A 13,824-nucleotide genomic window follows, 5' to 3' on the forward strand; every position below is an offset into this window, starting at 1 on the left:
TGGTAAAGATATAATGTGTTCGTAACTTTAGCTGCAAGGATAACACACTTGTTACTTAATCCTTCCCACCTGGGGAATGTATCACTCAGACTTTCCACACGCAGATCCAGAATTTCAGTTCCTTTCGAACAGTTTGAGTGACTTTTTTTTCTTTTTAAATGACCTTTATCTAACTGCTCAAACAATCCAAACTGCTTGTGAAATCAAAAGGATCAGAGGGGTAGGTTTATTTGCAACAAGAACAGATGAGCAGTAGTGCTGAGATGATAGTAAGAGCTCAATATTGTATGCCCAGAAGTCATGACCTACATGGTGTTTTTGAAATATGTATACCCTAACCTGCATGCTGTACAATAAATGAGTCAGGCATTTTTAAAACCACAAAATTCTGCATTTCACAGAAACTTGAAACTGTGAGGGTTTTGTCTGAGGAATTTAAAAACTATGCAAAAGTATGTTAGATAAACCGTTAAAGAAAAAGTTTTGTTTGAATGTTTAATTGCTATTATACAGTCAGGCAGCATATTTCTTTGGAAAGTAAACTGTACTTTATAAAGGTCAGAGCAGATTTAAATGTTGTAAACACGAGTTTTAATCTTTTTCTTATGACTCCTCAACTTTGCAAGTATCTGATGGCCTACCATGACATTTGTGGTGTTAATGCAGTCACAATAGCATCATCCTGTGCAATTAATTCATACCTACAATTTGAGAAAGGTCAGATTAAGTGGAGACCATCTGCATCTTCATTAATTCTTAACTACAGGTTTTATTTCATCACAAAAGGAAACATAGCTGTCATTTTCAGAGGGGGGAAATCAAGTCCCTTATTTTTGCAAGGTAGAGTTAATCATTTAGATCTGAGCAAATGGCTCACAGGTGCTAACATATTCCTGAATGAACTTAAAAGTGTTTTAAAAAAACCTGACTAGAGGCCCAAAACAAGAACACTGCATTTTTTTTGTTCCAATACAAGCAAGCAAAATATGATCCATGTGTCTCCTTTTAAAGGAATAGAAAAGGCACAGAAAATTCTGAGTAAAATGATGAATTAAAAACAAAACAAAATGCAATTTAAGAAACTTATTTTCATTTGAAAGAATGTCTTTCCTGGTAATATTCATGCCATGAAACAGCTTCTCCTCACAAAATGCAAAGGAGGCAAATACGAAAGTTTGGCGTAATGCATTTTTTATGAACTCTGCCAAATGGGTACTCAGTAAATACATATTCTGTATAGAGCAAGTATTCCTGGAAATTTTGATGTTACATTTCTGTGCTTAAATGGCCCATACTGATGAATTCAGATGCATGTATTTTCAGTTTCAAAGTGTCTGTGCATTTGGCCCAATATATTTCATACTGGAACCTATATAGGTTGTTGTCCTCAAAGACATCCACGCCTACCATACAGATGATGGGGGAAGCCACGTAACCTTGAGGGCAGTTTGGTTTTGTACCTTGGCAATCCTGGAGGGGACTTTTCAGGCTGCACAAAATCTCCCCAACCCAGCAAGAGCAATGTGCAATTAAAGCAGGCTTCTGCACACATGTATCATGCTTAGTTCCAGCCTTACTGACTTAGTCAAAAAGCCCACAGGCATGGAAACATTTAAGGAACTCCAAGGCTTTGAATGCTTTGTGCATTGCTAAGGTATCACCAAATCACTGAAGTGTTTACCCCAAGAAAATAAAATCCGACAAGCAATAAAGTAAAAAATAGTTTATTAAAACCAAAGACACACCTATGAAGCAGTTGACATGTAACTGAATTCATCTATATACAACGAAGATAAATGTACACACACTAGAACAATGGATAATTGGACAGCAAATGCATCTTGTAGACATGCCAATATTCCTTGAACAACATCAATTAAGATGCAACATTCAGCATGTCAAGAGGTAGAATTATTGCATCTACATATCTGTATAGATACTCCTTGCTGTTTTATACCTACCCTGTATGCATTTTCAAACACAATTCCAAGATGATTTAATTTAGCAAATCAATTGTGAATAATGTTGCATATATAGATCCTTCAACAAAAACATTATTTGATATCCTAATAATATTTGTTTTGTGTGTGTGTGTGTGTGTTGTGGTTTTATATCTTTATTTTATTCTGTGAACCACCCTGAGACCCCCATGTATAGGGCAGTATATAAATTCAATTAATAATAATAATAATAATAATAATAATATTCTATCAATGGTTTTCTCCCTAGCAGCATCCCCCCCCAAAAAAATCCTCTTTGCAAATGTTCTTATTATTATATCTTTATTTTTTGTGCGAATAATTCCTTCTTTATTCAAAGGCTCTTGAAGAATATTCTTCCAAGGGATGTGTACAACAGCCTTGCAAACAATTATACAAGAGCGAATCACCCACTCTGTCTTCACTCACCTTGCTTGTCCTTGTGCTCTGTCCTTTTAAAGCCAAAAGGAGTGGAGGTGAGAAGGACAAACTGAGTGTGCAATCCTCATAACTTTTATTGTGTTTTCCTAGATACAACCAGCAGCACTGGTATAGAATGGTTATCAACTCAACTGCACCTACGATTGGCCAAGTGACTTTTCTGCATCCATCTGAACAGGGAAATGGTACACTCAGGTTTTAACTTGGGAGCAGTTGTTACATTTCCAACACAAGCTGAAAGTCTTATTTATGTGTAAGTTTGGATTTAGTGGCAAATGCTGTCATCTCTGGAGAGCAATATTTTTGCCTACATTCATCAAACGAAATGAAATGTTTTAAAGGCGGTTCCATTAACAATACATTTTTGCACTGCATAACTAACTTTGGCATTGATATGTTTTAAGACACCTTTCTTCTTAAAAGGGCAAATACAGGACCACACTCCGACGTAAGTTCTTTTTTTTCAGAAGAGCAACTTAATTAGCCAAGCATCACCTTAATTTCAGCTTAATATAAAAGGCAAGATATAAATGCTGTTGATTCAGATGACTTCTGATTGCTTTTAAACACATATGGTTGTGCATGAATCATGGTTACCTTGAGAACATATACACTCAGTGTAATATAAAATCTATGGTATGTAAGTCACTCAAAAAGGATTTTGTGGATTTTTAAAGACTAAATGTCATTTTATTTTTTACAGCAGAAGGTATAATTTCAAAACAGTTTATGCACTCATCTTTCAGGTTTTATGGTATCACTGTTAAAAGGTTGTAATTGCTCGTCCACTAAGATTACAGCTACTCCCATTTCATAGTACTGATATACTACATTCACTAGTTGAGTGCCTTCCGTATTCCTTATTGAGCATGTTTCCATAGAGTTTTTCTGAAAGGTCAACACTGTTGGACAACATAAACACTGTATTATTTAATGAGAGGCTTGTTTAAATAAATGTAATTTCTCCTCCAATGGAAAGTAGAATGCTGTTGACTTAAGTCACCATAAACTTTTATTAAAGTCCAAAGTTAGGGCAGCACCACTTTGCCCAAATAGTGTAACTGTTCATACCGCACAAATTTAGTTATGAAGTCCAGCGCCACCAAGCCACTTTCATCCTGTCCCATACTGCAGTTAGGGAATCAAAAGCCGGACGGACATCCAAAATGGTGAACTGATAGTTCTTATCTACTTCTCCTCCATCATAATAGTCAATTACATATCGAACTTCCTTTCCACAGCGATCAACAATCCAATCGTGTCTATCAAAAGGTAGTTCATAGCTAGAAAGAAATAAAAGTCTTAATGTTGTTGAATTTTAAAAAGTAGCCCAACTGTATATCAATCATTACATATGTCACATGTAGCAAACATTAAAGTTAAGGTACCTAACAAAGACCTGCCTCGTTCAAGTCCCATTCTGTTAAACACAAAGATTCCAAATTTTAAGACTTTTTGTTTTTAAAATAGAAAGCAATCTGATCTATACAGCTTACCCCATCCAAGACCTTATTCTGGCTCTTGGCGAGTACTCCTTCGCTTTACCACCAAACCGAATAAGTGCTGGTCCACATGGACACTCCCTAAAGGCAATTTAGAAACACATAATCAGCAATCAAGGCTAAACAATTGCAGTCAAAAGGACTAAGAAGTATTTGTTTGTGACTTAAATGTGTCCACCATACAACTATAGATACATTTCTTAACTTCAATTTCACAACAGCAAAATGAAATTATAAAATGATATTTCTTCTGTGGAGATCACACCTTCCTGTGTCAAAGGCAGCAGATTCCCCCCTTTTTTTTACTTCATACACACACACACACACACACACACACACACACACACAAACACCTCTCCCTTTAATTGTAAACAGCTTCAGAGAAGCAATTTTTGTCAGGGCTGTGGCAGGCTTTGCATGGCTACTATTTATGTAACAAAAAAATTGTCACGTTAATTGAACTCACAAAACTACCTCATCTAGTGTGACCTTTAGATGCTAATTGCAGAACCCCAAAGCATCTTTCAACAGTCTCTGTGAGTTATTTGACCTCTATGGTTCAGAAAGTTAAAGAGGAACAAATTAGTTCTGAAAGTAAAAAAAAGCCTAATCATGTTAGTGAAAGACCTGCACCAACTTCTCATTTCCATATGTATTTCCTTTCAACACGAAAATGCACAAAACCTAGAATTACTATGAGAAAACAAAAACTCACCTGTATATCTTTTATTACAAGATACTGTATCAAACTGTGAATATAAATTGTAGCTGTACTTGCCTTACATGAAGTGCTTCCCATTTTAAAATTTCCTTCCATGCCTGTTCATTATTCTGATTATGAATCTTGATTATATTATTCATATCTTCAGGTTTTATGTCATCATCTTTCCATCTCCATCTACAGAAGGAATATTGAAAAATGAGGTATCAGAGGGGAACTGTGGAGTTCCAAGTCTTTATTTTATTGTGCGAGGGGGAACTACTTGACTGAAATCAAGTTCCCCATCTCTCTGCCCTTCCTCCACTGAACAAAGAAATAACTAAGTAGAGATGTTATTTACCAAGCTGGCACAAAACTCAAATATGCCAACAGCACTAAGTTTCAGTAATATACTACTTGCCTGTTTTTTGCTGCGATGGTAAATCTTTGTAGGCTTCTTCATTTTTCAGCTAAACTGGGTGTTTGCATAACAGATTGTGGGCCTTTTCTTCAAAGCACAGTCAAAAAGCATAAGTTTAATGGGTTGGTTCCATCAACTCCTTCTGTTTGCAGACTCTAATCCAGAGGAACCTCCTGCTCTGCTAAATGGACATCATCCCCACAGGCAGAATGTGTGATTTCCCCTACAGACCCAACTCACACTGCTCCCAAGGGTACCCAAAACCCTCCAGAGCAGATTTTCAGGGGGCTGAAAGATGCATGCTATACCACCTGCACATTTTAGTCTTTTACCATAGTTGCCTAACTTCTAAAAAGCTTGAAGACATTTTTGCTCAATCACGCAACTGCCAGTATTTTAGAAAGTCTGCATTATAGTCATGTCTAAGATCAAATGCTCATACACTATGGTTAAAAAAAGGAAAGTTGAGAGCTTAAGCATAGCTTCCAGGCAGACTGATTGACAGCATAATCCTGTGTATATTTACTCAGACTTATGTCCCTGTGTTCAACACGGTTACTCACAGATAAGTGTACACAGGACTTTGTAAACTTAACTAGGCCCTGTTCACACCTGTATGTTAATATTTAATGAAAGCAACATCAAGTGGTTACTCAAATAAATAAATGAGCCAGCACAGGCACAGCCTCAAATATATTTCAGGGGGTGGGGGGGGGTGAATAAAATGAAGAGAGCAATGGGAGAGGCAATGGACGAACACCTGGATGTTTATAAATCCACCTTAAATCCCAGGTATGCTGAGACAGGTTACAGTTAATCTGAGAGGATGAGAAGCATGAGCAGGGTGATTTCAATGCACTTTTTGTTGTACCTGCATCAGCAGGCTAGTCAGCAAAGTGATGCTGTACTTAATTTATAATTCACTTACCCTTTTCTAAGCATTGCATTCCAAAACATCTGCTCTGAGGGATAAACCCATTTTTGTTCAGAAGACGCTCTAGGAATAGTAGACTCTTCTCTCACAGTAGACAATGGAAATGGTTGATCGGGGGCTGGTAGCTGATTAGGTGCTGGCATCTAAATAAGAAGGAGCAGGAAATAAGAACAGTGGATATTCTGCGATATCTTCAGTGATAACTTCCCTCACTCCAGGTATGCTTCTCATCTACTCTACTTAAGACATCCTTTAACAAGAGCAAGTTTCATTTAGTCAAACATTTCAAAGAAGAGTGTTTTGTCCAGAGTACTCTGAATGACCCAACACACTGGTTACTTGCTGTTCAGCTCAGGAGTTACTTAACATTTGGAAACAAGAATTCTGCACTGTTAAAAAATAGACTTTATGGGAAAGATTCAGTAAACCAGCCCTGGCAGCAGAAGCCCTGTGCAAGGACTTCCATTGCACAACAGGCTTCCTTCCTCTTCCCAACCTGCTATCCAAAAAGGAGAGAAGGGGAAGGAGCAGGTTGTGCTGTCTGGAACAGTTGTGCAGACAGAGCAAATGGAAGAGAGGATTGTTGAATTCCACCCTATACATTTATTTATAAATAAATTATTTTATTCATGCTTTATACGTCTGAGGTTGGCTTTTCACACTACCTTCTTTTTTGAGCCTTAGGATGCAGAGATTCAAAGGCTCTGAAACCAGGAGGGTGGATGCCCTTTACTAATTAAAAAAAATTCTTTTAAGAAGAAGAAGAAGAAGAGTTTGGATTTGATATCCCGCCTTTCACTCCCCTTCAGGAGTCTCAAAGCGGCTAACATTCTCCTTTCCCTTCCTCCCCCACAACAAACACTCTGTGAGTTAAGTGGGGCTGAGAGACTTCAGAGAAGTGTGACTGGCCCAAGGTCACCCAGCAGCTGCATATGGAGGAGCAGAGACGCGAACCCGGTTCCCCAGATTAAACATTTCTATACCACCCTGCATTCAATTCGTATGTTTCAAGTTAAAAAGGAACTAAGTTAATGCAAGTAAGTAAACTGAGCAGATGATTAGCATTTTAAAAACAACTCATCAAATCTCCCAGGATATTGACAGACATGTCCCTGGTAGGAAAGGAAAGGGTGTCCAAAGGTGAATGATAACAGAAGAGATGATATTAGTTTTAATAAATATTACTGGAAGAAGAACAAAGGAAGGCAGGATCTGAAAGGCTGAAGCATTCACTTTCTACAGGTGTTAGTCAAGATTACTATATTTACAATCAGAATTGCCTTAAATTAATACAGAGACAATACTATGCCTGTCACAAATGTTCTAACTTGCTTGCAAAAATGATAAACTGAACAGAAGTAACGATATCAGCCTGACAATTTCATAAACAGCAGATATAGAGAAAATTATATTTTGATGGCTACTGTCTATTGTTGAGAGCAGCCAAATGCAATACTGCAATATTGAAAAGCAATATTCAGGGTAACTGCCTTTTCAATCTGAAGACAGGGTGATACTTTGCACTACAGAATAAACAGCTCAAAGTAATCTCAGTTCAGTTACGTTAGCAGATGTCTGCAACATGAAATACCAAGTTTTTAGGCATTACTCTTAAAAGTTGCAGCAGAAACATATCAGAATTCTTGTTGGCCTCATAATAATGTTAAAATATCACTTTTATATTTTATAAAAGCACACTAGGGGGGGGAAACTTTGAGGCTACCATATTGCTAGGATCAATCTTCTCATGCATTTGAGATTTCACAGGGCACTCCACATATTCATATGCTCTTTCTTGATGCGCAGGAACAGGATATCTCTGGTTCTCACTAAGACTGCCAGCTGACTGCATATTCATTGGACAACCTGAAACAAAACAAACCATAATTTTGTGCAGCAGAATATGAACTTAATGGCAAATGATCTAGTTCACTGTGCCCTTAATTTGAACTTTATTCATGCTTCTATTTATACAGTTTGATGTAGTGTGACTGGAAATGTATTTTGTGAGTCAATATTTATACTGCAGCACAATATACCCTGATGCACAGGGACAGGTGAATGAAGCAAGCATGTCTCTCTGCACAGCTTTGCCTGGCTATGCCAGGCTTCACTGGCAGGAAGGCTGTTCTGCTAGAGGTCCCAACCTACTGAAAGCATGAATAGGTGGAAGTTGCCACTGGCAGCAGCCAATGTAAAGTCCTGTAACAGGGTGTTCCAGAGCTAGGGAATCCATGGAAGACAATCTTACTCGGCTACGAGTGATCACCAAAGAAGAAGAAGGATCAAAATAGATCCTAAGCTAGTTCAACAAGCTGTAAGATCCAGCCCTCGTTTCTGCACATCCCCTGCCACTGATATACCAAAACAACCTCCTTTTCCTATCAAGCACAAGTGGTAGGGTTGTGTTGGTTGTTTCACTATTCTATTAAGCCCTGCTGAAGCCCAGCCAGAGTTAGGACTGGGACCTCGGTTCACATTTTGATTTATGAAAATAAATGTCCTGTATTTCTCTTCTGTAGCTGCAATGGAAAAGTCATTCATGAAGATTGTTTTTTCTCATTAGATTACTAGCTAGGGTTCCATTTAGAATTCATATAACTTCTGTTTTACAACAGCTGCAATAGCTGCCAGGCAACATGTTTAATGTCCTAATGATTGGGCCCAAAATATCTGAAGGATCATCTCCATCACTATTCTTGGGTGTTAGGAGTGGGCTCTCTTGGTAATTGCCTCACCCTCAGAATTGTGAGGAATGGCAAGAGAGAGCTTTCTCCCCTAAACTGTGGAACTCTCTCCCCACAAAGTGTGTCTAGAATCTTCATTAAGCAGCTTTCAAGGCATGCTGAAGAGGCATCTCTTTACTTTGGATATTAGGACCTTTGTTTTACAGGACCTGCCTCTTTTGTTGAATTTATATCATTCTCTTCATCTGAAACAGTGTTACATGTTTTATAATTGCATATTGTAATGCTGTAAACTTAAGATGAAGAGGTGGGTAGGCAACCTTATAAATAAATAAGTTATCATAATGAGAAGATCGAATAAGAATTCTAATGTTGGATAATAAGAGTGTCTAGCCTGAATTCAGAAGCTTCTTAATGAGAAAAATAAATCCCAATGGAAAAAAACTCTCTTGCTTTAACATCCACACATTTAGGGCTTAAAGAACCAGCCATATTAGCTCTGGGTCCACAAATACTGGCTGGCCTTGGAAGCCAAGCCAAACGGTTGTGATTGCTGGGACCCCATTTCCCTTTGTCGCAAACCTCATACGAGGGAAGAGATACCCCACTGCTTCCCTTTCCAGCTCCAAGCTTGCTGGTTTGGTCCTACACTTCTAGCATGGTCCAGACACCTTGACTCCAAAGACACTACCCTTGTCCACCCCACCTTTTCTTACTCAAGCTGAAAAGACTGGCAGAGCCTTGCTGATTTGGCCTGGTATAGCTGAGGCATTTCAGCCACCTCAGAGGCTGAACAATCACCACCCTTCACTCTACTAACCTTTGTGTAGGAGAAGGGGAGAACTACATAGAAACTTTGCGAACTTCACCCACCTCTGTAGCAGCAAGGCTGCTGGGAGTTCTCATATTTACCAGGCCAACCAAAATGTGGAAACCTATGCTTATTGTTAAATAAGCCTCTTTGAAGTGATTTTAGAATCATTTTTCACATGCTTAGCTTGTTTAGTTGAGTGACCAATTACCTTCCATCTTCTTCTGGTGCATTGGACATTGTGAAGGCACAGCCTGAGGCTGTTCTGATACATTTGCTTGGAGTGCAACTGATGGAGAAGATGCAGATGAACCCATGTCAACCTCGTCCTTAAAACCAGATTTGACAGGGCATCTGAAATGCAAAGTCAAGCATATTAATACAGTGTATTATTTACTAGAAAAATGAAGAAATAAAACCAGAAAGGTGACTTGCTAAGAATAATTATTTCAGAGACTGAAAGTGAATAGTTATGGTCAGATATGAAGCATGGCCATAACGGTTATTAAATACTGGAGGGAAGGCTCGGGACAGTGGCCCCAAGTGAGAGAATGCTCAGAATAGGACAGACAGAGACCCTGAGTGACTTCCAGGCAGTAACTCCGAGCAAGGGAAGGTGCATTGGGCAGCAGCCTTGGCAGCACACTTGAATCTCTCTCCTCCACACCACAGGCCCCCCTATTAAAGTGGGGTGCTCCCCATTTTACGTGATTTCAGTTATGCACATGGGGGGGCTGGAACATAACCCCTGCATAAATGTGGGGATGCTTGTAAATATAAACCAGGAACTATAAACTGCACTTCTACCTACTTTCCACACGCATCTTTGAAATTTACGGGGGGGGGGAGAATGTCTGGGGTACTTCAAGTCTTATTCCCACTTGGAGGGGGGCTTCACCAAAGGATTCAATGGCAAGACACTCTCAGAGCATTTCATGCAGTGACTACAAAGACTTGATTTTCCACATCAGAAAGGAATTTGGTAACATGCACACCTGTCCATGTCCAAGCGCTTTCAGGTAGTCACAGCCACCATTCACCTGGATGGTGAGAATTTTCTGTGCGTCAAACGTACAGAAACAGAGTAAGTTACCTGAAGTACATGAACAACTATAGTTCTTGAAGCAGTGGAGACTGGTCGATTAGGGGAAAGGGGGCACTGTTCCACCAGCCTCAGCCTGCCCCCACCTGCCTGCCTTCTTACAACCAGTCTTATGGGTGACAGCGGCTGTCAGCTTCCTCCGCCTTAGTCTGTGTTGCCCTTGAACTTATCAAGGAGGATGGGAACAAAACTAGAACTGGTTGGTTCCACTTGTCATTGGCTCTAGCTCCACTTACCATTGTTCTCCCTGCCTTTCAAGCTTCTATCTCCCGTGGGCGCTAGCCACCACACAGACCTGAAGGCCTCAAAAAGGAGAGGAGAAACAGGACAACTCTTAGGGGATTTCTTTTTCTCACCCTAAATAGAGAATGGGAGCTGAAAAGGTAACAAGTTTCTTTATCCAGTCCAGCACCTGGCAGTTTTAAAGGTCAAAACCAGAATACAACTACTGCACACCTGGGATACCTGAGTCAGTGGAGCATGAGACTCTGAATCTCAGGGCCATGGGTTCGAGCCCCACGCTGGGCAAAAGATCCCTGAACTGCAGGGGGTTGGACTAGATGGCCCTCGTGGTCCCTTCCGACTCTACAATAGTGTGATTCTGTGACTTTTTTCCATCCTGCTGCTTCCAAGATGAGGCAGCCCGACAGCATTTGGAGATGCCATGTGAAGGCAGGCAAAGGATCAATGATTTAGCTAATTTTAGTACAGTGGTACCTCAGGTTAAGTACTTAATTCGTTCTGTTCTTAACCTGAAACTGTTCTTAACCTGAAGCACCACTTTAGCTGATGGGGCCTCCTGCTGCCGCTGCGCCACCGCTGCACGATTTCTGTTCTCATCCTGAAGCAAAGTTCTTAACCCAAGGTACTATTTCTGGATTAGCGGAGTCTGTAACCTGAAGTGTATGTAACCCGAGGTACCACTGTATTTTAGTAGGAAAGGAGATGGGAGGGGGGGAAAGCGCAGAATGAGAACCTGGATTTCCGGCTTTTAGGAGGATCTGCCCAGGGTCACCTTGCAGGGGTCCTTGACGGTTATAAGACCAATGCAATGCGTTAGGGGGAGCTGTATGCGCAGGGACGTGGGGCAGCACACACATCACCAGCCACATCCGAGCCTTCACACAACAACACGGGCAGATCAGGGCGGCCTGAGCAGGCCGAGGCCATGAGATGGGGAGCTGGACTTGTGTAAGGTGGGGGGGGGAGGTGTCTCCTTGGTCACCAAAACCAGCTCATGCGTTCAGTGGGGAAAGCCTGAAGGGCGCTTCTCCCTCAGAGGGAAGGCCTCGCCGCCCACAACGCGAAGCGGAGCCCGGAGGCCTGTCACGCAAGGCGCGTGACACGCCACTACACACCCACCCACCCGAATTTCACCGGTGGCGGGGGGAGGACAACCGCCGCTTACCTCTGTTTCCTCGACCACCTCGGGGCCCCAGTCACGAGATGCGGCCCACTTCTCGCGAGAGCCGACGCTGCGAGATCAGGGCGGAGCTCAAAGGGCCAACGGGACTGAACTAAGAAGCGGGTGGGGAGAATGGTTTGTGCGCGCGTGCGGGAGGTGGGGGGGCGGGGCCTGGAACCCAGCGCTCCGCGAATTCAAAAAGGCGAGGGCGCGAGGTAAACAAAAAAAAAGCGAGAGACGTTAGGTTCCTCGTTTCCACGGTAACCTCAGAGGCCGCTTCTCTCCCGTCGCGAGCTCCGGGCGTGAGGAGAACAGTTTCTCTCTTCCCGCCTTTCCTCCCCCCCGAACCTTCAGGCTTCGTTTTGAAAGGGGGGGGGGGAGTGTAAATAATAGCACTGAGCATGCTACGAGTGCCTTTCCTTCTCCATGGAGTGACTATAAACCTCACAGCTTAGCCAATGGCGCTTAGCTTCCCATGTCAGAGGTTTCAAGGCGAGTAAGCTCGATCATTGTCCCTTTTCACGTGAGGAAATTAAGCCTTGGTGGTGACCAATGGGGCAAAAGGTGCTTTATCGTGTCAGTCATTTAATCCATAGGGTCCTCTTCATTTACTAGTCGATGCTGACTGTGGATAGATAACCACGCCGTCCCCTATTTGCGTGTGTGTAAAGACCAGAGTCGGCCACGACTGGACCTAATGGTCATGGGTCCCTTTACCTTTACCTTTAAAGATCACACATCTTGGATTTATTGGATCCCCACACACGACCCCCCCCCTTCTTTCTTCAGATTTCCCCAGACCTGGCTGAAATCTAAACACCGCCCCCAAACAGCAGCTCGTCCCTGGTGCGACAAATTGCGCCTTAGCTCTGCTGAATCCTAAGAAATGCAAAACCGAAAAGAGTGGTTATTTTATTTGTTCCAGTGTGACACCTGTTGGTGCTGAAGCGGCCAGGATTTGAAAACTTTCGACCACAGCGTTCCCCGTGATGGCTAAGGACAGAACAGAGAGTAGGTGAGGTCACCCTTCTCCCTCTAAAACCTCCTTTCTTCCTTTTGCTCTCTTTCTGTTGCCACCCCCTTTCTTTCTCCAGTGTGGTGTAGTGGTTAAGAGCGGTAATCTCGTAATCTGGGGAACAGGGTTTGTGTCTCCACTCCTCCACATGCAGCTGCTGGGTGACCTTGGGCCAGTCACACTTCTTTGAAGTCTCTCAGCCCCACTCACCTCACAGAGTGTTTGTCGTGGGGGAGGAAGGGAAAGGAGAATGTTAGCCGCTTTGAGACTCCTTAAGGTAGTGATAAAGCGGGATATCAAATCCAAACTCTTCTTCTTCTTCTTCTTCCTGCCCAGCGGAAGGCAGGAAGAACAGATCCCCCTTGCAACAACAGGTCGTTTGCAGGTGCCCACAGGTTGCCCATCTATGAGGTTTTTTCCACCAGTAATGGAAAGGCTGTGAAATTCTAAAGCAGGCTTCCTCAACCTCCACCCTCCAGATGTTTTGAGACTACAATTCCCATCATCCCTGAATACTGGTCCTGCTAGCTAGGGATCATGGGAGTTGTAGGCTAAAAACATCTGGAGAGAGGAGGTTGAGGAAGCCTTTCCTAAAGTATGCAAAACCTTGCACCAAAGTAATTAACTTTTTTTAAAAAAAAGGAAAGCAAAACTGAACAGACAAAAATACATACTGATGTCAAATATTATTCCACTAGCAGTTCAGCACCGGTGCTGTGGACAGATCAATTAAAACTATGATCCGTTCTGGAAGAACCACCATTCTGGCAGGTAAAGAAAAAAACACCACCTCAGGTCTTTAATTGGAACTTAGCTTTACAAGTGGC

At 41.7% G+C, this 13,824-nt stretch overlaps 2 protein-coding genes across 9 annotated transcripts in view; one reads left to right on the forward strand and one right to left on the reverse strand.

Annotated features, from left to right (window-relative positions):
* Positions 1-1,708: 1,708 nt before the first annotated feature.
* HCCS (holocytochrome c synthase) lies at positions 1,709-12,090 on the reverse strand. Of its 3 annotated transcripts, none has more exons than XM_081008819.1 (7): positions 11,986-12,090; positions 9,687-9,829; positions 7,701-7,843; positions 5,972-6,120; positions 4,701-4,820; positions 3,917-4,003; positions 1,709-3,703 (listed from the first exon to the last, which is right to left on the reverse strand). In XM_081008819.1, exons 2-7 carry the CDS (start codon positions 9,790-9,792, stop codon positions 3,505-3,507), a joined length of 804 nt encoding a protein of 267 aa, XP_080864945.1. In that variant the 5' UTR covers positions 9,793-9,829; positions 11,986-12,090; the 3' UTR covers positions 1,709-3,504. The 3 variants fall into 3 exon arrangements, with proteins under 3 accessions (XP_080864945.1, XP_080864944.1, XP_080864946.1); XM_081008818.1 differs by having other exon boundaries at positions 3,917-3,999; positions 4,697-4,820; XM_081008820.1 differs by lacking the exon at positions 11,986-12,090 and adding an exon at positions 11,554-11,577 and having other exon boundaries at positions 3,917-3,999; positions 4,697-4,820.
* An 81-nt stretch (positions 12,091-12,171) lies between these two features.
* The window catches only part of LOC308478757 (uncharacterized protein), a 32,890-nt gene continuing 31,237 nt past the window's right edge, over positions 12,172-13,824 (forward strand). For 2 of the 6 annotated variants that reach the window (XR_013987227.1, XR_013987228.1), the window contains exon 1: positions 12,487-12,997. Coding sequence is in view for 4 of the 6 variants with exons in the window: in XM_081008879.1 (XP_080865005.1) it covers positions 12,972-12,997 (26 nt within the window). In the remaining 2 variants the exon portion in view is untranslated. Of the gene's footprint in view, positions 12,198-12,251; positions 12,998-13,824 lie in introns of those variants that run through there. The other 4 variants (XM_081008879.1, XM_081008878.1, XM_081008877.1 and 1 more) reach the window with 4 other exon arrangements.

The sequence above is a fragment of the Podarcis pityusensis genome (genome assembly GCF_964106645.2).
Source record: "Podarcis pityusensis genome assembly, chromosome: 6".
NCBI classification, from domain to species: Eukaryota; Metazoa; Chordata; class Lepidosauria; order Squamata; family Lacertidae; genus Podarcis; species Podarcis pityusensis.